Genomic DNA, 23,652 nt, shown 5'->3' on the forward strand with positions numbered 1-23,652 from the left:
TCTCATAGCCGAGAGACAGACAAAAGACACACACAAAGGGACACACACCCAAACATTCCCTCCCTGAGCTTTTAAAAATCTGGTTTCCTCATTGGTCCTCTGGTCAGGTGTTTGGTTCCCTTTGTTAACCCTTTACAGGTAAAAGAAACATTAACCCTTAGCTATCTGTAAATGACAACATCTGTTGGAGGTGGGTAGGAATTCACAAATTCTCGGGACAGAGAACAGCCCTGTCAAACCCGTCTCCCCAACCAGGGAGGACGCTGATAGAATAATGCGAGGTGAAAGTGTGAACTGAAGACCACGTGGTAGCCCTACAAATATCCTGAAAAAGGACATGGGCCAAAAAGGAAGCTGATGAGGCCTGAGCCCTAGTCGAGTGTGCCCTCACAATTGATGGTGGGGGGATTCCTGCCAGGTCATAACAGGTACAGATGCATGATGTGATCTAGTTGGAAAGCCACTGAGTGGAAATTGTCTGACCCTTTACGCATTCGGCTGAGGCGATGAACAGCTGTGAGGACTTTCCAAATGGTTTTGTCCACTCTAGGTAGAAAGCCAGAGCCCGCTGCACATCCAGCATGTGGAGATGGCGCCTCTCACTGGATGTATGGGGTTTGAGACAGAGGACCAGCAGGAAAATGTCCTGACCCACGTGGTCGGCCAAGACCACCTTTGGGAGGAATGAAGGATGTGGGCAGAGCTGGATATTATCCTTATGGACTACCATGTATGGGGGTTTGGAGGTCAGGGCCCTGAGTTCTGAGACCCACAAGCCAACGTGATCACCACCAGCAAGATACTTTCCATGAGAGGTGCGACCAAGAGCACGTAGCTAGGGGCTCAAACAAGGACCCGTCCACTGGGCCAGCACCAGGTTCAGGTCCCACCATGGGACTGGGGGCCTGACGTACGGGAAGAGAAGAGACGATCCAGTAAGCCAGTCATAGTATGAGAGAATACCACGTGGACCTACACTGGTGGGTGGAAGGCCAATACGGCCACCAAGTGCACCTTGACAGACGAGGGCACCAGGCCCTGGGCTCTAAGGTGAAGGATGTAATCCAAAATGAGCTGAATCGGGGCAGCCACGGGGGAAATGTCCCGCTTATCGGGAAAGCCAAGACCACTCTGCCAACTAGGCTTGGCGCGTGGAGACACACTGGCTTTCCAAGAGGACACACTGGACCCCTTCCGAGCACGTCTTTTCCTCTCAGCCTAACCACTGAGCAGCCACGCAGTGAGGCAGAGTCCTGCTAGGGTGGGGTGGAGAAGGCGGCCTTAGTCCTGGGAGAACAGGTCTGGGCAGGACAGCAACGGCTATGGCAGGGCGACCACCAAGCCCGTGAGAGTCCCGTACCAATGCTGTCTGGGACATGCCGGGGAAACCAGTAGGGCCTGGGTCCTGTCCGTCTATCTTTTCTAGGACCTTGCCTATCGAGGGAACGGGGGAAGGCATAGAGAAACCGGCTCAACCAGGACAGGAGGAAGGCATCAGAGATAGTGCCCCGTCCCAGCCCCTGCCTGGAGCAGAACCTCTTGCATTTGAACTCCGCTGGCACCACTTCCACTGCTCCTAGGCCAAGGAACTGCCCCCACCTCCTGCTCGAGCAGAGCCTCGTGAGAGGGGTCCCCCAGGAGGGATGGAGGTGGAAGGTGGTTGGGTAGGGTGAGGTAAACTGGAGGGTGTAACCCTGGAGATGATGTTGAGGACCCATCGGTCCGAGGTCAGCCGTGACCACAACCAGTTGGAGAAGAGAAGCTTTATTCTGGGTGGATCCCTGACAAGAACTGGCAGGGCATCCCTGGGCAGCCCATCAAAACCATCATTTCCCTGCCTGTTTGCCCTCTGAGTACCCAGGCTGGGGGCAGGCGGAGACTGCCTCTCCAGGGTTTCTTATAGTCACATGACTTTTTAGAAGCAAGCTTGTATTTGGAGTGGGCAGCCTGCGAGGGAACCTGCTGCACCTTAAAACTTAGGTTTAGCTGGAGCAGGAACATAGAGGCCCAGAGTCTGAAGTGTTGTGGGGGAGTCTTTTTGGCCATGCAGTTTTATATCCATTTGTTCTGCAAACAGAGCTTTGCCATCAAATGGGAGGTCCTGCAAAGATTCTGTGCCTCACTGGACAACCCAGAGAGCAGGAGCCACAACGCCCTTCTCATGGACACCGCAGAGGCCATGGACTGCGTGTCCATGTCCGCCGCTGCCTGCAAGGTTGCCCTGGCAGCCGCTGTACCCTCCTCCACAAGCGCTTTGAATTCCTTCCTGTCACACTCCTGGAGGAAGTCCTCGAACCTTGGCAAAGAGCCACACAGGTTGAACTCATACCAGCCCAGGAGAGGCTGATGGTTCGCTACCTGTAACTGGAAGCTCGAGGACGAATACATTTTCCTTCCAAATGAGTCCAGCCTCCTTGAATCTTCATGTTTCAGAGTAGGGGCTGGTTGGCCCTGCTGCTTCCTGCGGTTGACTGACTCAACCACCTGGGAGTTAAGGGCAGGGTGGATGTGTAGGTATTCATGCACCTTGGCAGGCACAAAATACTTGTGTTCCACTCTCTTAGAGATGGGGGCCAATGAGGCTGGGGTTTGCCTCAGGGCATTTGAAATTTTTGCAACCCCTTTGTGGAGAGGCAAGGCCACCCTGCCTGGTACCGAGGCAGACAGTATGTTAAACAGGAAGGCCGAGGGCTCCTCGACCTACTCTGCCTGAAGGCTGAGGCTTGATGCCACCCTTTTTAATAGTTCTTGGTGGGCCTTAGAGTCCGCATGCGGGATGGAGGGGCTGTAATTGCCTCATCAGGGAAGGGTGAGGAGGCTGGTGCTGTACTTTGCGTGCTCGTTGGTGGATGCCCAGGGCTGCGGAAGCAGTGCCGTTTCAGGGTCCTAGATCGAGATGACAAACGGGAACGGCGTTGACGTTTGTGTCATGACCGGCTACGATAGCCCCTCTGAGATAAGGGCCTTCAGTGTCATCTGCCTCAGTCCCATCGGTGTTCACTCCTCGAGGCGGAGCAGTGCCTAGAGTTTCGGATGGACAGAACCCAGCCAGACAACCTGGTGAGAGTCGATGGCGACCCACGTGGACTATGCATAGAACAGTCGCTGCGCAGCGAATGGCGTCGGGAACATTCCCTTGACTGAGACCACGCCAGGCAACTGCAGAGATCCCAGTGGTGGTTTGCCTTTGGAGCATGGGGCCAACCCTGGCAATGCCCCTGGTACCGGCATGAACATGACATCCTGGGCTGCCTGCAGGGCGTGGAGGGCATCTGGACATCCAGGGAAGCCTGCTCCGAATAGGCCAAGCTACTCCGCTCGACTTGAGTTGGAGGCCTCGAGGACTGCCCAACACGGGTCTAGTCTCTGCCCAAGATTTACTGTGGTGTCATGGCAGAGGCGGCCTCTTCTTAGCATGCCCCGTGGACAGGGAGCGGTGCCGACTAGTAGATGACGAAGGGGGGGGGGTCGCTGCACACTGACATCATGAGCTCAGTGCCGACTCTGAGCTGTGCACTGTTGTTGGGGGTTAACGCTGACTCCATGAGGATAGCCTGGAGCCTAATGTCTCTCTTCTCTTGGTCCAAGGCTTAAACGACTTGCAAATCTTACAGCAATCGCTGAGATGAGTTTCACCCAAACAGCATAAACAGTCTGCGCGTGGATCACTCACTGGCACTGTGTACCTACAAGTGTTGCATGACTTAAAACCCAGGGCGCAGGGCATGCCGCAGCCCAGGCACTCTAGCTAAACTAAACTAAAACTAATCGAGTACTAACTACAGGTCACATATACTGAACAAACAAGAGTTCCGGGGACAAGCTACAGCAAAGCTGGAGCAGAGCAGTTCTGAAGCATCTTCATTGGTGGCAAGAAGGAACTGAGGGTGGGGGGAGCAAGCAGCACCCTTTATACCGCACCATGGAAACACCACTCCAGAGGTCTCTTGGGGTGCTCCCCTATGGGTACTGCTAGGGGAAAAACTTCCGACACTGGCGAACACACATACCTATTGTGGAATAGACATGAGCGATCACTCGAAGAAGAATGTAATAATTACACACCAACAGAGCCTTGAGTATTAATCCTTGTCCTCTGTGGAAAGATCATGAACTACAGTAACCATGCCTACAGAAAGCATTTTAAATACTTGACTTTTACCAATACAGTACTTAAAATAAAAAAACACCACACTGTTGATATCTGTTATAGAGAGTTTATGAGAAGGACATTTACCCGAAAATTACAAGTGATAAAGATAAATGTGTTGTCACATAAATCATAGTGAACATGACTGGAGTAGGTTATGAAATGATTTGGGTGTGATTAGTAATTTGACACAATTAAACAAGAAATCTGATCAAATCTACAGGGGGCTACATTATTTGCTCCACCTCAGTACTAAGGAGTTCCTAGAGGTCTGCAGCCAAGCTGATTGCTACAAGGGGAGGACTTCCCCTCAGGGCTCTTTAACCTTGTAAGGTTAGTATTCTTTGTTTTCCCTACTAAACCCTGCTATTAATTACCTTCAAAGGCAGGTAGTAACCCTTAGGTAGGGAATACTGGAAAGGCTGCATAAGATGCTGTACTGATTACTTATTTTCTATTCAAAATTACAATAAAGGATTCAGTACACAATGCTGAATTATGGATGGCTATGGCAGGACAAACTGATCTCATTGCTGCATCCAGCAAGCACATTGCTCTTGTGTTCTGAAGTTGCTGATACCCTGAACTCTGCAGTTTGGCCTCTGACATCATAAACTGTTTGAGTTCTGAGACCTAACCCAGCACTGAGACCTAACCCAGCACAGCATGGTTTGATCAAAAAAAGGAAAAGGGGCTTTATATCAGTTATACAATAGATACAGTAATTAAATGACACTAGAAAACGGGTTTTTCTTAAATTTAATTGTTCTTTACCAGAGTAACCTTGTTTTTCAACTGAACTGAGAAACAGGAAGAAGTGCCAGAAAAGATGTCTATAAGGCACCTAATTCCCCTATTTTGCACCTTCAAGGCTGCCAGTGTAACTCAAAGCAGCTTTAAGGGTGCAGTATATTACGACCAGCTGTATACAGCCCACAATAGTTGAAAGATGTGTTCTGCCAACCTCCACTTCCTCTCCCCACCTATGAACACCCTATATGCTGGAGGCTGTAAAGGAAAGGGAAGCAGAACCAGTACCACCTAGGGACCCTACCATAATGATTGGCAACCCTACCACTGGAGTGCTCAATGTTCTACTCATCCAAAACCAAACACCCTTGCCTTGCCCCTTCTCCAAAGCCCTGCCCATGCTCACTCCATCGCCCCCCTCTGTCGTTCACTCTCCCCAGCCTCACTCACTTGATCATTTTCACTGGGCTGGGACAGGAGTTTGGGATGCAGGGGATGCGAGGGGTGTGGCTAGGAGAGCAGATTATGGGGTGGGGCTGTGGAAGAGGGGTTTGGATGTAGAAGGGTACTCTGGGCTGGGACTGAGAGGTTTGGGGGCGGGGAATCAGGGCTGGGGCAGGGGGTTGGGGCATGGAATGAGGGCTCCGGCTGAGAGTGCAGGCTCTGGAGATGAGGGGCTTGGGGTGCAGGAGGGTGCTCCAGGCTGAGATCAAGTGGTTCAGAGAGGGGAGGGGAATCACGGCTGGGGCTGGGGGTTGGGGCACGGGAGGGAGTGCAGGCTCCAGACGGCACTTACCTCAAGCAGCTCCCAGAAGAAGAGGCATGTCCCTCCCTTCCCAGCTCCTGCATGGAGGTGTGGCCAGGTGGCTCTGCGTGTTGCCCACAGGCGCTGCCCCTGCAGCTCCGACTGGCCTCGGTTCCTGGCCAATGGGAGCTGCAGAACCAGCACTTGGGGTGGGGACAGTGTGTGGAGACCCCTGGCTCCCCCTACACGTAGGAGTTGGAGGGAGAACATGCTGCTGCTTCTGGGAGCTGAGCAGTGCCACGGCAGGCACGGAGCCTGCCTTAGTCCTACTGTGCCACTGACCTGACTTTTAATGGCTTGGTCAGCAATGCTGACTGGAGCCGGCAGGGTCCCTTTCCGACCGGGCATTCCGGTCAAAAAGTGGACACCTGGCAACCCTGGACCAGTGGCCAGGTAACACCTTGCTCACAAACTTTTTATATCATTCATGTGCAAGAGACCATAGTGGAGAATGAGGATCAAAATATGTAGGTCTTGCTTTATTATAAAGAATTATATATTTAAGAATACACTAAAGCTATGGCTAAACTGCAGCCAGATATATGTGATTAGCAGCTCATCTAGACATACCTGCACTAGCTTAAATCAAGCAGTCTTGCTAAAAAGAGAAGTGAGGACATTGTGGTGCAGACTTTAGAGCAGGCTGTAGAAACAAGTACATACCCACGAGGGTTAGCCAGGTTTCAGTAGACTGTGCTGAATGAAACCTGCAGTGCCACATCCTCACTTCGATTTTTGACATACCAGTTAGATGAAAGCTAATGCAGGTATATCTGCTGGAGCCATTTATCATACTGCTAGCTGAAGTGCCAACAATACCACCAAAAGATCACTGCAAAATAATCACATTAATGATGTGCTTTTGACTTTAAACATGAGGTACAATATGTATAAAAATATTTTTAAACAATCCATAGTAGAGAATTATAAAGAAAAATTAAAATTTGCAATAAAACTAAAATTTACAACTAAATAAATTCTGACACCGTATGGAACTTTTCACATGTACTATTTAAACTGCAAGTTTGATTTATAAGTTACTGATTCATGAACACTAACCTCCAAATTTTAAAAGCTCCTAAATTACTTAGGTGCTTCAGTCCTATTGAAGATCAACAAAGACTTAGGAACCTAAGTTACTTAGGTGCTTTTGCAAGTTTTTGCCCTAAATGCTTAATTTTTAGATCAGCACTACCTGAACTAATATTAATCTTTAGCTTATCATTCTCATCTCTTTAGAAAGCCACGCTACAGAATTTTGAAGTCCTATGGATTTCAAGGACATGTGTCTCAATCTGAGAACTGGAGAAAAACTTATGAGGAAAGAAAATCTACTGGTTTGAGTGTTAGAGAAAATTAAAACAAGTTCACAATATTGCTTTCTTTAGACAGCATGTAAAGACGACAGAGGAGCAGGACTAAAATTCCAACCTTTTTAAGATGAGGTGCTGATTTCTTTAAAGTATAGTAGCATTTCAGGTAAAGAGTAGAATGCTGAAGACAGAAGCTGAAAAACAAGTTTATAAAAAAAACTTTAGGTTTCTTAAAGGAATCATAGTCAGAAGCCACTGGGAGAGACTTTCCATCCTCTCCCATGCTACCCTAAAGAAAAGTAGCACACCAAGAAATTGGAAGGCAACTGTTTGCTGAGAATCAGTGCAACATCATTTCTGAAATTGTGAGGATAATGCTTGTTCAGCCTTAACTCCTTACTCTTAAATTTGCCTTACAAAATTGACATGAAATATTTATCAACTGATGCATCAAGTCATTTTTCCATCATTTACCATGATGAGTGAGGCTGTTGCCTTTTATAAATGCCTTTTCAGACTCTTACTGCTTCTCAAAACAGGAAACAAAATCAGATTCGTGTGAATACTATAACCCTGTATTCAACCAAGTCCTTATTAATATGTTGACTTAAATGCATGCATTATGCTATTCATATGTCATTCAGCTACCTCTATTAGATATCAACCTTTAAAACTGTACATACATAACTTTTGCAAAGATTACACAACTTATCAGAGGCTTAGGACATGACTACACTACAAACCTTGACTGAGCAAGTTATGTCAGCATAAATCTGCCTCAGTTAGTGTATTGCTTCTGTGTGTGCATGCATGCTTGGCTACTCATGATGGTGCTGCACGTATTCACCAGGAGTGCTTTTGTTGATGAACAGTGTTACGCAGCATGGGTAGCTAGCCCAGTTTGCAACTTGGCACCGTCTTTTGGGAAGTTTTGGCAAAGCATGGTGGGGACATAAAAAAGTCGCACAGGCGTTACTAGGAGCAAGGGGTCACGTTCCTACCATGCAACTTTCTCCATCCCATAATGACATCCATATCCCATAATTTTTGTGGCTTTTATAAAAATCCTATAAACCTGCACAGACCTCCTTGCTGTCTGCCTTCTCTGACAGAAGCATGAAACTCACGCAGCTTTGCACTACTGCATTGAGCACTGCAAGCACAGGACTCACAATCATCTTGTATTTGCAGAGCTGCACAAAGAAATGAATGAGCACAGAACATGGCTATTTCTTGGAGAACAGATTGCTGTGAGATATAGTGAGAAACCATTAAAGGTTGTTGGCGGCATTCAAGGAGAAGCTTTAACTGGAGGAGCACTACTTCTGGGCCTGAGGAAAAAAGCACTTCCTGGTGGGAATCACATTATAAATGCAGGTCTATGATGAACAGAAGCTGCAGGACTTTTGGATACAAAAGGCTACATTCTTGGATCTCCGTGCCTAGCTCACCTCAGCCCTTCAGTGCAGGGATACCAGAATGAGTGCGGCACTGACAGTGCAGAAGTGAATGACAATTGTCCCTGCTTGACTGCTGGCACTGCCTGGACCGTGATGGAGTCTCAAAGAAGTCCTGGCTTGCAGAGTAAATGGGCCTCCCTGTTCCATGTCCCCCATCCTCCTCCCCGCTGTTCATGGCAGTAGCCTGTGGCTCAGGCTCCTCAGACATATTCATGGTGGCCTCTGAGGTGGTGATGGTCTCTGCCAAGTATAGCATGCAGGCTCTTTGTAAAAGCAGTATGTCTGTGGCTTGGCACCAATTAACTGCTGGCCTCCATGGCCCTTTGGTATGCCTGCTACAGGTCCCTTGCTGTTGTACCCCTTTCTCCTGCATTACCTGTGCAATCTGCTCATAGATGTCCATGTTTCTATGGCTGGTCCATAGCTGTGTGTGCCCAGCTTTTTCTTCCCGCAGGCTCAAGAGATCCAATGTCTCCTGTCTACTCCAGGCTGGAGCTTGTCAGGTGCATTTAGCTAGCATGGTCAGCTGGGCGGTTGCACACAAGGAAGAGCTACCAGGTGGGCTCACCAAGCTGGGCAATCAGGAAAAGCCATATCAAAAATTCACAGGGTTTTAAACTGGAGCATGAGACACTTCTGTTCTCCACAACATGGGCAGTGGAGTTCACAACTGTGATCTGAGTGGTCAATGTTTGGCGTTTTGGGACAGCTGCTGGAGGACTGTTTGGTCAACATAGGTAATACGCTCCTATTATGTCAACCTCAGTACACTGACTATAGCTCAGTGCTATTCAGGGAGTTGGTATTACTGCGCTGCCATAACGGGTGCTTACATCAGTGGGAGACAAATTTAAGTGTAGACACAAGCACTACACAAGCATTTAAGTGTAGACACAAGTGAAGTCGATGCAAGGTGGCTTACATCAACCTAATTTTGTAGTGTAGACTCATTACTCATACAATAAGTTTAATTACAAATTCAGTCTGAAATTAAGCTTTTTTTAAAAAAACAAAAAGGAATTTTGAAAAATATTCAGAATGAATTTAAAAGCTTACTGTAGGAAACCTTCACATATTTGCAGAAGAATGCCAGCAACTTCTCAAAGTTTAAACACTTTCCTCCTACAGCCCCTCATTCTCTTTCTGACAGAACCAAAACATTTTAGTCTTCACTCCACCAATCACCTAGAGATAGCAGTATTTTTAATTAAACCCATATTTCTCATATGCTCAACTTCCTCCTTAAGTTACAGGAAACAAAGAATAGGGGTTTGAGTGACAAATCTGCTTTGGAGAGTGTAAGAAAATTTGAGAACGTTTTGAATATTTAGAATTTTACAGAACTCTTAGCTAAGAAATTTAAACCTCTATTGTTTTAGTTTAAGTAGGATGAAAGCTTTATTGTATGCAGAATTTCTGAAAAGCATTAAATGTGTTATCACTTGGTAGTGCAGCAGCTTATTAGGTATAGAACTGAAGTCTTTAGAGAAAAAATATCTTCCAGTAACTCCAACTCAAGAGTGTGGAAAGTGTTTTTGAAATTCTAGCTTTACATTTAAAGTTTTATAGATTTATCATATATAGAGAAGATTAAATATACATACTTTTATATCTTACAGTTTATGCATTTGCACCTAAATCAAGGATGGATATAAAAACAAGGAATGCTTTCTTTCTCTAACAAAATATAGTTAAAGATGCCCAGAGAGAGTATTCCATAGTTGCCTTCTAGCCTTGATTTAGGGAAAAATGATTTTTAAGACATTGTAAAAGAAAATCTGCTTTTCCCAGCTTTTCTTGTATAAAGGAAAGTCTAATTTCTGCTCAGGAAAGTGCCTTGGTACTGGATTGGGTTTTGCTGCTAGTGGTGCTGGTGTCACCTCACAGGTGTCGAAGTCTACAATGGAAACGTAGAAATCTGCTTCCTGAGATGGAAACAACCACAGAGGACTTACCACGTATAGCTTTAAAGACTTCTTCTTTTACTTGTTAAGTGAAATATAATTCTAATCTGTAGCCATCTATCAGGGTGGTGGATTATATGCTGCAGCAGGAGAACTCCTCCCATCAGCATAGGTAGGGTCTTCACTGAAGCCATGCAGCTGCACTGCTATAGCAGTTTGTGTCTAGACAAGCCCTTACATGCTTTGATCAGCAGTAAAATAGTTAATGTTGACATATAAATCATCATTAGGCATCTAAGTTAATACTCCAGGGAGGTGAATAAGGCAGTACATACCTTCATAGCTACTGTAACAGGCTTTCCACAGACTGAGGCATCAGTTTACACTCATTTAGAGATTAATTACAGTTTTAATTGCACTGTTAAACAGAATACCAATTGAAATTTATTCAATATTTTTGGATGTTTTTCTATTTTTCAAAAATATATGAATTTCAATTAGAACACACAATACAAAGTGTATAGTGCTCACTTTTTTTAAATACAAATATTTATACTGTAAAAATGATAAAGAAATAGTACTTTTTAATTCATCTCATACAAGTACTGTAGTGAACTCCTCTGGAATGTGGTTGAAGCATGAAGGGACATATGAATCTTTAGAGCATCTGGGCACATAAATATCTTGCGATGCTGGCAGGGCCAGCTCTAGCCATTTCGCTGCCCCAAGCACGGCGGCACGCTGCGGGGAGCGCTCTGCCGCTCGCCGGTCCTGCGGCTCCAGTGGACCTCCCGCAGGTGTGCCTGCGGAGGGTCCGCTGGTCCCGCGGCTCTGGTGGACCTCCCATGGGAGGGTCCGCTGGTCCGATGCGGCTCTCCGCGGCGCTAAACTGGTGGCTGGACCTCACTGAACAACCAGACAGGGTGTCCTGTTGCTCAAACCTCCCTTCGGAGGGGCGTCGCGCGAGACTGGTCCCGGGCGGCGACCCAGCGGCACCCCCCGGTCGTCAACCGGCACGCTGCGGGAGGGCCCTCAGGCAGACCCGATCCAGCATTCCGAGTACGCTCAGCCCCGAATCAGGTTCGACCCTCCACAACCAGGATCCCCACCTGCACCCCCACCTCCTGGCAACTGGCAGAGCGCCCCCCGTGGCATGCCGTCCCAAGCACGTACTTGGCGCACTGGGGCCTGGAGCTGGCCCTGGATGCCGGCTATAACAGTGCCATGCAAACATCTGTTTTCACTTTCAGGTGACATTGTAAACAAGAAGTAGGCAGCATTATCTCCTACAAATGTAAAGAAACTTGTTTGTCTGAGCGACTGGCTGAACAAGAAGTAGGACTGAGTGGACTTGTAGGTTTTAAAGTTTTACATTGTTTTATTTTTGAATGCAGCATTTTGTACATAATTCTACATTTGTAAGTTCAACTTTCATAATAAAGAGACTGCACTACAGTACATACCTTAGGTGAATTGAAATTTTTTTTTTATCTTTTTACAGTGCAAATATTTGTAATAAAAATATTAAGTGAGCAGTGTACACTTTGTATTCTGTGTTGTAATTGAAATCAATATATTGGAAAATGTAGAAAACATGCAAAAATATTTAAATGGTATTTTATTATTGTTTAACATGGCGATTAATCAGGTGATTAATCGTGATCAATTTTTTTATATCACTTGACAGCCCTACTAGAGAGAGATACCTTTGAAATGAAAGCTGAGATTCTAGAGAACAAGGCTGTGTTTAAAAAAAGCACATGGCTTGCCAACCTGGCCCAATTTAAGACCAGCTTATGCCCAAGTACAGTTAATCCTGCATTATATGGTGCAATATATGTTATGGTGATGGCAACTTATGCTTTGGATGGATGGATGCATGGAAGAGATTTAATGGGTATTCTGCACACTAGGTAAGATTATATACATGTACAGAAGACATTTAATCAGTTACTGTTTAAGACATTAAATAAATCAAGGAAGTCTGTCTGAGGCTAGGTCTGCACTGCAAAAATGTGTGGGTTTTTATATCAAGGTATGTATTCCTGATGTAAAATCCTAATGGAGACAAGGCACTGTAATGTTTTCTTTGATATAGCTAACTGAAGAAAACCCGTGGTGCAGGGTGCGGAGTTTACTTCAACTAGCTACCTGTGGACAATGCTACTTGTGCGTTGTCTCCACTAGAATTTTACACTGAGATATCGAATTCTGTCACATCTGATAGCTATAAATTTTTTTTATAATTTAATTTCAATGTTTATTTTTAAGCATGCTCTATCAATTTACATTTTCACAGTTGTGCAAAGTTAGGGATTTTATTTTGTTCAATTTTTATTCATGTAAATTTTCATGATTGTGGGAGATTAAGAAGGGGGTTAGATAATTAAATGACACTAGATGTTGAGATTCAATAAGTTAAAGCTTTATAACTGTTATAACCATTAACATATCAATTGTCAATATCACATATCATATGCAAAGTAAATATCCTTAACTCAAACTCTAGGTTCTCAACCAGCATTTTTCTTACTTTGCCAAGCTGTACATTTCAATTATTGATGGAAATTTTCTCTTGTCAATGTGTGTGTGTGGGGGGGGGTTGCCAACATTTACTGATAAAAATGTAATCCTTCCAAGCCTAGATATCTTGATGTAAAAAACAAACCTTTCACCTTTTATCTTTCTTTGCAGTAAAGACAAAGTCTTATTCTCCTATTTGCCGTAACTGAGTCTAGACCACATTTTGGCAGAACCATTTCCTTTTTCTGTTTCAAAAACCCCTCCAATGTCCACATAAAACAGTTAATGAATAGAAAACTAAGAGAAGTCCAGACCACATAGTTCAATTACAGAATGGTCCAAAACAAAAACAAAATTGAACAAAAAATTCTAGTGTTAGACTACAAATTAGGGCAGGATTCACTGAAACAGAAAAAACAGAAGAATGATTTATAGCCACTAAATTTTAGCAGTAATTTTGATACTTTCAAAATCTACTGATGTGTAACACAACCTCAATTCAATAAATGTTCTGTCCTTGCAGGGATCCCACAGCATACAAATTTAAAATGTGCACAGGGTATAATATCTGTAAAATCAAAATATACTGCTGTTGCCACCCCCCTACTCATTACTGTAGACAAGTGTGTTACAGAAATTGCTTGCACTTGAAAAAATATTATTTACTTAATGTAAATGAGGCTCAAATATTTAGATCTCTTGTTGATACAAGGATATACTATGCAACTGGAGCTGACTAGCCAACCACTTCTCCTACAGAAGAAAATGCTCATGATTAAATGTATGAGTCTCTTTAAAACCTTTTTCATACTAGATGACATTAACCATTACCTACACTTACTGAAACCGCTGTTGGATTTTGATAATTTATAACTACTTATTCAAGAATTATGGCAACAAACTTAATGCATGGCATGTTTTTATTACATTAACAAGTACACTTTCGTTATCTCTCAGTTAGTAGAAACAGTTACTGGACACATCTGGGGCACAATGCAGCTTCCACCAAGGTAAATCACAAAACTCCCATCTACTTAAGAGGTGCTCGATCAGACCTGTCTCCAACTTCTCTTTTAAAAATTAAAAAGAAGAATGCAAGCTACAGAATGCAACAAACATTTATATACAAAATTCAGTTCAGTTTAGATTGTCTAGCTTTTTAAGGATGATACACATTTGCTGTTTCAACTTATTTTTAATTTCTCATGTAACTCATAACATCATATCATGGAACAAATGCAGAACGCTATTATAATAAACAAGTCTTTTCAATGATTGATTTATATTTTATCTTTTATATAGCATGGAATATAGTCATGTTTCAGCGTATGCAAGCAGGTGATTGTACTTCCAAGTATAAAAAAGCTGGGAGAAAAAGGCCTGCATTTTATCAAGTTGCAGAAGGAGCTACGATTTTTAAAGGATTCTGTAGAATGTAGCACTGGCTACACCAATGCACCATCAGCAAGCCATAATAGAACAGAATACGAAAAAGGTGCTCCTTTTCTATTCTGAAAAGTGACAGTCATTACAGTTTCTGAAAGCCATTATTTTTCACAGAGGTGTGCCACTACTTATTAGAATTTTAGAAATAGTTCTAGGGTAGCTACCAGAGGATGTCCTGAATTTTTCAATTAATGTTCGCATTTCAGCACAATATAATAAACTAAACAATTTTATGTTTAAAAGCAAACATTTAAAGAGGTATATATGTCATTGTTCTTTATAACTATTAGCTTCTTTAGCTAGAAAAACCAATACTCAGTCTGACAACTTAGGTCAACATTTCAGCATGGCATTCTACAGATTTCAACACTTGAAGCATCGAACTGTTACACAAGAGTGCATGCTTTGTAATGTACATTAACTACTATGTTGGGTCACAGTGCCAGTAACTGAAGCATTATCATCTGTTGAAAGTATACCATATGCTATTTCGCCATATATTCTTGGAAAGTATGTACAGTATTTTATTTTATGTGCATTATATGCTAGACCATAACGATGGTATAGCTACTAATGTTACAGTTTGTGTGTGCTCCAAATACTACACATGCCCATGTGCAATACTGCAGTTTCAGCACCCATAGTATCATGATACAATATAAGTTAGTTTTGGTCTGAAGTCCAGTGACAATCTCTCCCCTAAGGTGGACTGATGTCCATTTTTAAGCTAACATTTCTAAAGCTCATCTTTCAGGTTTTTATGGTCAACGTATCAGAGCTCTATAATATTTTGTGACCATCCTCATTTTAAAGCATTGCGACCTGCAGAGACTACAGGTCGTATGCAATAATACTCCACAAGTAACCAGATCTGCAGACTCCACAGATTCCTTCCACATTAAAGAAGAGGACAATACTAATCAGCTCCACAATACTTAATGTAAATATAATCTTCAGGCATCTGGAAAATTGCTGATGTAGCCCACAGATGAATGAACTTGGAGAACAAGTTATAGACATTTACTACATTACCTGCTGGCTGAAAAAAAGAATATCAATGCATTGGTTTATATCCATTAGGAAATTTCTATTTGATCCTGTCAAACAATTACAGCTATAAATTACTGAAGTAATATTTTAACATTAAATCAGTTATTTATGCCATAAACTAATTTAAACTTCAACCATATTGCTACAGATAATGCAGATATCTGCATTAAGCAGTCATTTTACTGTTTTTTTTAGCTGTAACAGGAAATTATGACAGCTGATTTACTCAAAAATATTTATAGTGGAACACAACAATATCTATTTTATTATCATAATTGATTAAAAACTAATATATTCAGGAAGTTAATTAAAAACAAAAAATTGCTAGTCCCAGGCTGAGCCATTCTTGCTAATTGGAAAAATTTTATACATGACCTTGAGTTTTGTTAATTAGTGGTACTAAGTTTGTCTGTGCCATAATCTATCTTTGTGGGACTTGCATGCATCAGGGCAGCGCTTCAGTGATCAGTGGTAAAGCTCTCCCTCTACTGTTGCAATTGGTCTGCAGTAACTAACTACTACCTTCATCTATAATTAAGATTTACAGATGGAAGTCTATTAAATTAAAATGTCCTCTTAAAATACACCTGGGCTAGTAAAAATTAGTTCAGCAACAGAATGAGTGCATCATGATATGTTTTCCAGTAGCCTATTTATTAGCCTTTGACCATGAAAGTTTCACAATGTTTGGGTTAGCCATTTTCTCTTGTGGAGAGAGAAGTTACTTCACAGCCCTTACAAAAACGTTCAGACAATCCTACATCTATTCTAGTTTCTAGGTCATATCTGCTTCTGCAGTGAAGGGAGAACCTAAGCAAGAAAAACAATAGTGGTCAGGTTTATCTATAATCCTTTACTGCAGAAAATCCAAGCCAATTACAAATTTACTTGTTCACCTCTTTATGCAAGAAACACAAAGAATCACTTAAAACAACTCCATTTCTCTACAACTCTGGTTATTTTATCACTCTTTCAGAACCTGTGATCTCTGGTGAAACACTGAATATTGTTAGGACAAATAAATGAAACATGCCATTTAACTTTTCAAGTGACTCAAGGTGGGATTTTCAAAAATGCTCAGCACTGACCTAACTCTCTGCTCCCACTAAAGTCAAAGTGGAGTTTTAACATAGAGTTTGATGAGAACACAGCCTATGAGGAGCACTTTTGAAAATCCTGTCATTAGTTGTCAAAGTACAGTGACTAATTTTAACTGTTTCAGATAGGGCTGTAAATATTGCTTTAAAAGTTAACCGGTTAAACGATTAAAATTATATTGTTTAACAGAGGTCACACTGGCTGGTCTGCCACGGCTGGGCCTCAGGGCTGCTCTGGCCGACCCAGCGCAGCCAGGACTGCTGTGCAGGGGGTTAACGGTTAAGGGTGAGCCTAATGCCTACCGGTTAACCTTTTACATCCCTCGTTTTAGACCCATTTTGCCTAACGTTATTTTCCTTTTCCCAGCTGTAATGCTGAGCCAGCACAGGTTAAACAATTAGCAAGCTGTGAGACCTAGAAGCAACCCTTAGGGATGTATCAAAAGGGTATTACCATGGTAAACAGGGCCATTCCTTCTAGATAGTTATCAAAGCCATGTTAAGTAGATTAGAAAATTTAACATGTCTGCCTGTATTGTTAGAAAATCAAAGGGTGGATGCTAAGTGTATTTGTGTTTACCTATATCATGTTAGAAATAGCTTGTAGATGCTAATTCCATTTCATGTCTTAATGGAATTATATTATGCAAGCAGATGGGTCAGTTAATTTTAAGATCAAATATGAAAGATACTGTAGGAACTAATAATATTATTTACATTGTCTTCAGCTTATCTGTGCTATAATGAAATACCTTGATAGTTTGAATGGCTAATTGCTTATATGAATAAATGCAGCTAGTTACCTGTGACTGCACAGAAAATAGAAGATTAACTTCAAAGCAACAATATACACTGCCTGTTCTTCATCTGAGGAAGGGCTGGTCTGCTGTCAAGAGGCTTATCAACTTGCTAGAAGACTATAACGAAGCAGCCCTAGGGCTGATCCTTTTTATCTCAGGTCTTTTTAAACTTTGAGAGGGAAGGTCTAAGCCACAAGACTGAGCTCTCCAGGTTTACTCTGAAATTACCCTGGAATTCTCATGGAAGAATTTGAACAAACTCTACACCTAGACTGCCTATTGGACTATAATCTTTTACAATGATTTCAGAAAGACTTTTCCAAGTCAGCAGTCTCACCAACTCTGCTACGAGACTGACCTAAGGCCTTTACACAGATCTGTATGTATCTTTTATCTTTTATCTTTTTAACCAGAGCAACTCTCTTCTTTCTTTTTTTATTATTAAAACCTTTAGTTTTAGTTACTAAAGGACTGGTATCAGTGTCATTATTAGGTAAGATCTGAGATTCAGTGTCCGGTCCTTTGGGACTGGTGGACATAACATAAGGTGAATCTGGTTTTCAGTAACTACTCACCATATTAGACTTGGCTGCCTAGGTGAGATCAAGGACTGAGATGCTTAAAAGGGACTGTATTTTTGTTTCTTGGTAACCAGTGTGGTATTACAGAAGCTGTTTTGTTACTGGCTTGGTGAATCTAATTACAGAATAAACCACCAATTTTAGGGATTGTCTGCCCTATTCCTTGCAGTTTGCCCAAGTAAGCACTCTCAGTGTAGCCCTTCCAGGTACCCGGTCATACCAACTTACTTGATGAATTTAAGTGATCATATATACAAGATTAAGTGCAAGAACCTAAGAACCAGGATAGCAAATCCTATATAGGTTTTCTATATAGCTCCTCAACAGTGACTAACCCACAGCAACCTGGCTGTCCCAGCTGTGGCCCTCCTCATAAGCATCAATCATGTCATACCATATGGTGGTTTCTTGATATACAGTCTTGTGCCACTAAAATACAGTGAATTCACTTATGACTGTAGGACACAATGCATAGAAGCTCACAGCTACCATTCAACCCCCAGACTGAGATGCTTCAGTCAATTACAGTAAACTCACTCTGCAGAGAAAGATTTCTCTGAGTTATGATAAAAAAATTAACAGGTGATTTAGACAATCAAAAGTTGATGGCTTTAAAATTTACATTTCTCTTCCATTACAGAGAAATGTATTTGCCTCTAATCAGACAGCTGCAGACTTAAGTTATTGAGCTGAGATTTAAGAAATTTAAGTTCTTATATATGTAATCATCAAAATGGAGCCCCAAAGGAAAGCAGAGGGAAGGCAGAATGAGCATCCTTACAATACATGTGATTCTTTACCAATTGGTGGTAGATGGATACTGAACCTACTGGTTGGAAATTTAAGACAATAAAGGGTCTCATCTTGAAGGTAATACTTTATTTGTTTCTATATTGCTGCAGACTTGGAAAAATTAAGTTTGAGTGGGCTTTCAATGTAGGGCTATTCAACCTTATTAGCATTCCTTTATTGTGTTTATGATTTAATATAAATTTGGTTGATAGTTACACTTTCAGTGTTCCCTCTAATTTTTTCCATTCATGTGTGGAATGAATTTTGTACGGATGTACACCACCAGTAGAAATCAAAAACCTAGATATGCTATATATATTTTATTAAAAAGTTACCACAGGGATAATTACTCCAGCCAGGACAGGCTAGGCATTTTAGAACTCATTACTCAAAAAATTAAATTTAAGTATAAGAGAGAAATAAAAATTATGAAACGAACAGACCAGTCAAAAAACTAAAACAACACACTTTGAAAGTAGTATCAAGAAGTAACAACAACAATAATACAAGTATGTACTGGGAGGTGAGAGAGAGAGAGAGAGACAGACAGACTTGCTTGCCCCTTTAAAGTACACTGCCCTTTTAAGTAGATAAGCTCGTTCAGACAGCAGCAGCTGCCAGCAAGCTCCCTCCGTCCTGAGCCCTGTGGTGGAGATGGGGTACAGAGGCCAGGGGATGGGGACACCCTGACATCAACATCACCTCCCCTCCTCTGCACAGCAAGCAGGAGGCTCCTGGGAGCAGCTCCAAGGCAGAGGGCAGGAGCATCATGGCAGTGAGGGGAGGGACACCTGAGGTGCACAGCACTTGACAGCCTACTGGGCAGCCGCCCACCTTAGAGGGAACTTCGGTCACAATGGCTGAGGAGGAACTTGTGTTTATTTCTTATGAACATTTTCTGTAGAAGACTCCAACTCTTTGTTTTTAGAAGACGCTATATAAAGCATAAGTGAATCCCATTTTAAATATCATTCTGTTGAATTTCTGATATAAAAACCATTCTTACATTTGAAGAACTCATACCTGGGTACACTGCCTGTTAAGATCCTTTCACTTGATGAGGATGATGATGATCCAGGCCTCTCTTCTATTTTCATTCCTAGCGATTCTGTTGCACTACTCTGTGGTTTCTCTCCCTCCTCTGTCTTCTTTTTTTCACTGTCACTATCATCACTGCCTTCTCCTAAGATGTCATCAACCTGCCAATTGGTCAATAGTCAGTATGTGCTCTACTGAGTTATTAATTATATCACTCTCACACAGTTACTAGACTTGTAACTTGTAATTATCCATTTTAAAATGTATTATAAACAGCTTTCTTGCTCTTTTTGCTTAAAAAAATATGAAGTTCAGTGTCAAAGGTTTCCACAATATTGACAACATTTTTATGCAGATTAAACTAAGTTTATATTCACACAAGTATGATATATACTAAGCTACAGTAACCACCACCACCAATACAATTCCATTTTAAATGACTTTTAAAATAATGTATAGGAATACTATAGATACAGCCATGAAGCCATATTATTGGTAAGGGCAAACTCTTTAGAAATTAAAGGGACAAACTTTGCACCACCACAGCAATTTACAGCTGGTCATTTGTTCAAAAACATATATTTAAATATGTTTTCAGTTAATAAGAATTTTTACTTTTTTCAGGCACTCCTATTTAAAAACCTAATTTTAGCAAAAGGCTTTTTTCCCCCAAATGATACTGTATGACAGGAACTGAAGATACAGAAGATACTGTTATAATCAGATTCTGACTACTTGCTTCCCATTTAAGACGACAAGTCTATCAAAACATTTATACATTTAATTAAATAGCAGTTTGTCTTTTGCTTCTAAGAAGTTAGCATGGATTTTATGTTAGTCTAAAATATCCTTATTCAATCTAGGTTTGCAGCTGCAGAAATAAACATTAAAAGAAAAGAAAACAAACCCATGTGCTGTGTTGAGATGCCGCAAGAGGTTCCATACTTTTAAAATAAGCATTTGAACTACAGGTAGAAAAGGAGTAAGAAGGTGTAGGTGGTGTTGCCACACACTAACTTCTCAGTGCGAATGGTAGTGGGCAATGAGAAGGGAAGCAGGACTGTTGGGTTCTTTGGGACAAGTGACTGCAACTCTACTGAACCTTAAATTTTCTTCAAAAAGCAACATGTCCTGGCAGCAATGAAAAAGGAGGTGGGTTAAGACCCCAGATCCCCCAGCCTATCAAGGGCCTAATCATTTTCAATGCTCAAATCCATAGCGTGCTAGTATTTTTAGGCCTACCGGGGTCATCTTATTCCCATGACTGACCTAGGGTGACCAGATGTCCTGATTTTACAGGGACAGTCCCGATTTTAGGGTCTTTTTCTTATATAGGCTCCTATTACCCTCCACCCCCATCCTGATTTTTCACACTTGCCATCTGGTCACCCTAGACTGACCCAGGCCACAACCTGCTGCAGCGCTACTGTATGAGGCAAACGCCAGGCCTCAAAGAAATGCCTGGATCTTTCTAATCCCCCTTCTCTGGTTAAGGCAGGGCAATGCCAGATTCAAAAAAAAAAAAGGGGAATACCCTACCTCCTGTGGGGTTAGGATAACCAAACACCCTTGTAATGTTTTTGTGACCAGCGAGAGTCGTCCCTATAACCCCGGATGCCTTTCACACTCTCCTGCTGTGTCTCTCAACATAAACACCAACAGACAAGCATGTGGTTCCTTGAGTGTCTCTGTTCAGCGGTCTGACCCCAGAAGCCTGCCTGCAACACCTCAGGCCCAGCCTCATCTCCACCAGCAAGTTACTACTTGCAACATGATCCCAACACAGTCCCAATCTCAAATTTCCCTAAAAATGTCTGCCCTGAAGCGTCCCACTCCCTCCTGGAACACTCAGGGAAGTAAAGTGGTTCACTGGTCTTTAAAGAGATCAAAGCACAGCTTATTACTTTAACGAGAGTTAATCACTTAAATTCAAAACACAGCAGTGGGTTGGTTTAGATTAAAAGTAAAACAAGTTTATTAACAGAAGAGCAAGGATTATGTGATACCAAGTAAAAGAAATAAAGGTAGAGACAGTTAAAAGCAAATAAAAGTGAAAAAACCATCTAAAAGCCTGAAACTTAATCTAGCAAAATACAGTCTCTGTTCAAGATGGTGTCTCACACTCGTCTTCTTTTCACCTTTTTACTGGCTGGCCTGACCAGGACCCATCACAGAGATCAAATTGCTTGGTTTCTTTGTCTCCTGAAGGTGAAGGATAACTTAGGAGGTGGTTTCCCCTCTCTTTATAGATCTCTTTGAAATGTATTCTTCAGAAGGATACCACCAGATAAAGTTCACTAATGCAGGCTAAGTAAATGATCCGTAAGGTTTGGAGGATAAGGCTTCATACTGGTTCCTCCCCCGCTGGTGGCTGCTACTATGGAAATTATCTATTCCTGCTATAAATCTCTAATATAAGTGAATAACCCATGAAATTTGGCCATAGCTAGTTTGAGGTCGTGGCCATTTTCCTTTGTTTGTTGAAAACCTGTTTATCAATGCCTTTTGACATGCATGCCTGGTTTAAATACCTTTTATTCATGGACTTTAAAGCCTAATATCAATGAGTATTCATAATTTCACATATAGCATTGTTACATACATTGTACAATGATATTATGACCCTTGTGTTAATTTTCAAATGGTAGCTCACCAGGCATATTTTGTATGAATATCATTGCAGTTAACGTGTAGGATGTGAATACTGGGGTAGCTAGGGTCATAACGCGCTCTTTGAAATAGTTTATCTCCACTGTGGGAGAGCATCACCCATGCTGCCAAAAGCAGCTGCCAAAAGTAGCAATAATATAAACTGAAGATAAATCAATTATACCATGTGCCCACACGCACACCACTGCTTTAAGGTCTGAAAATACACACCTAAGACAAACCGCACAATTGCTCCCAACTTACAATATGCCCATACCCTGTTCTCAAAGGCTATGAATGCCCCCACCTCCTTAACCTGACAAAAATGCCTTTGTACATGCAGAGTGACAAAATACGTATATCTCATGAATCCCATAGAGGAAGGACACGGATTTTGCGGCAGTGGACGGTAAATCAAAAGAGGGTCACTTGCTGTTGATGCTTGAAAGAAATGCTAGGAATTAACTAGTTATAGCCTCAAAGAGCAGCCTAGGTCATTTTTGTTCTCCAGTCATACTAATTTTAGCCCAAAAATCAATTGAATGTCTTTCAAATGAGGTTGCTTCTGCCACATTGCATCCTAACTCATAGCTCTTTGGCATTTTTACAAAAACAGAAAAGGGAATCAAAATTTCTGAAGTCTGAAAACGTTGACATGCAAGATAAAAAACATTCACTGATTCTTGGATTTTTGGTATACTTTTAAAAATAGTTTTAATGCCTGACCATTTGGAAAAATGCCACACACGCATTTTTCCCAATTATGCCATTTAAAGATTAAAAAAAAAAAAAAAAGGATTACAGAACAGTCTATTCTAGGTCACATGGATAACACTCATTTTTACGTGGAGCTCTGTGAGAAATTTAGGACAGGAATAACCATGACACAAAACAGTATATTATTCATGTAAATCAGCTCTGTTATATTCAATCCCTCTGATTTTGGTCATACATGCTAACCACAATTGAACGTGGTGACTCTTTGCCTGGGCAGCAGGAGGGGAAAAAGTGGGGGGAGGGAGAAGGGGACAGGACTCCTTCAAGCTCCCTACTGCATTTGGGTTACAAAGGAGGGAAAAAGGGAATGGACTTACCTGAGTGGACAGTAAATAGCTGGACCAGAGAGGGACAGTGACCCATCATATGTACTGGTGGAAGAGGAAGGTATTTATACCCTTGCTATCCAGAACACACACACTCTCTCTCTCTCTCTGATCAATAGCACCCACCCTCCCATCCATACATCAAAACAGAATCAGGTTTTTATTATCTACTGTGGGCGTGTGCTAGCCAT

General features: G+C 42.1%; 1 protein-coding gene across 5 annotated transcripts in view; it reads right to left on the bottom strand.

The window, feature by feature from the left end:
• CTDP1 (CTD phosphatase subunit 1) overlaps positions 1–23,652 on the bottom strand; it is a 201,125-nt gene that overhangs the window by 64,401 nt on the left and 113,072 nt on the right. For 3 of the 5 annotated variants that reach the window (XM_075062883.1, XM_032788427.2, XM_032788403.2), the window contains exon 12: positions 19,695–19,870. In XM_075062883.1, coding sequence (XP_074918984.1) covers positions 19,695–19,870 — 176 coding nt within the window. Of the gene's footprint in view, positions 1–13,807; positions 15,391–19,694; positions 19,871–23,652 lie in introns of those variants that run through there. The other 2 variants (XM_032788413.2, XM_075062884.1) reach the window with 2 other exon arrangements.

Source organism: Chelonoidis abingdonii, chromosome 2 (assembly GCF_003597395.2).
Source record: "Chelonoidis abingdonii isolate Lonesome George chromosome 2, CheloAbing_2.0, whole genome shotgun sequence".
NCBI classification, from domain to species: domain Eukaryota; kingdom Metazoa; phylum Chordata; order Testudines; family Testudinidae; genus Chelonoidis; species Chelonoidis abingdonii.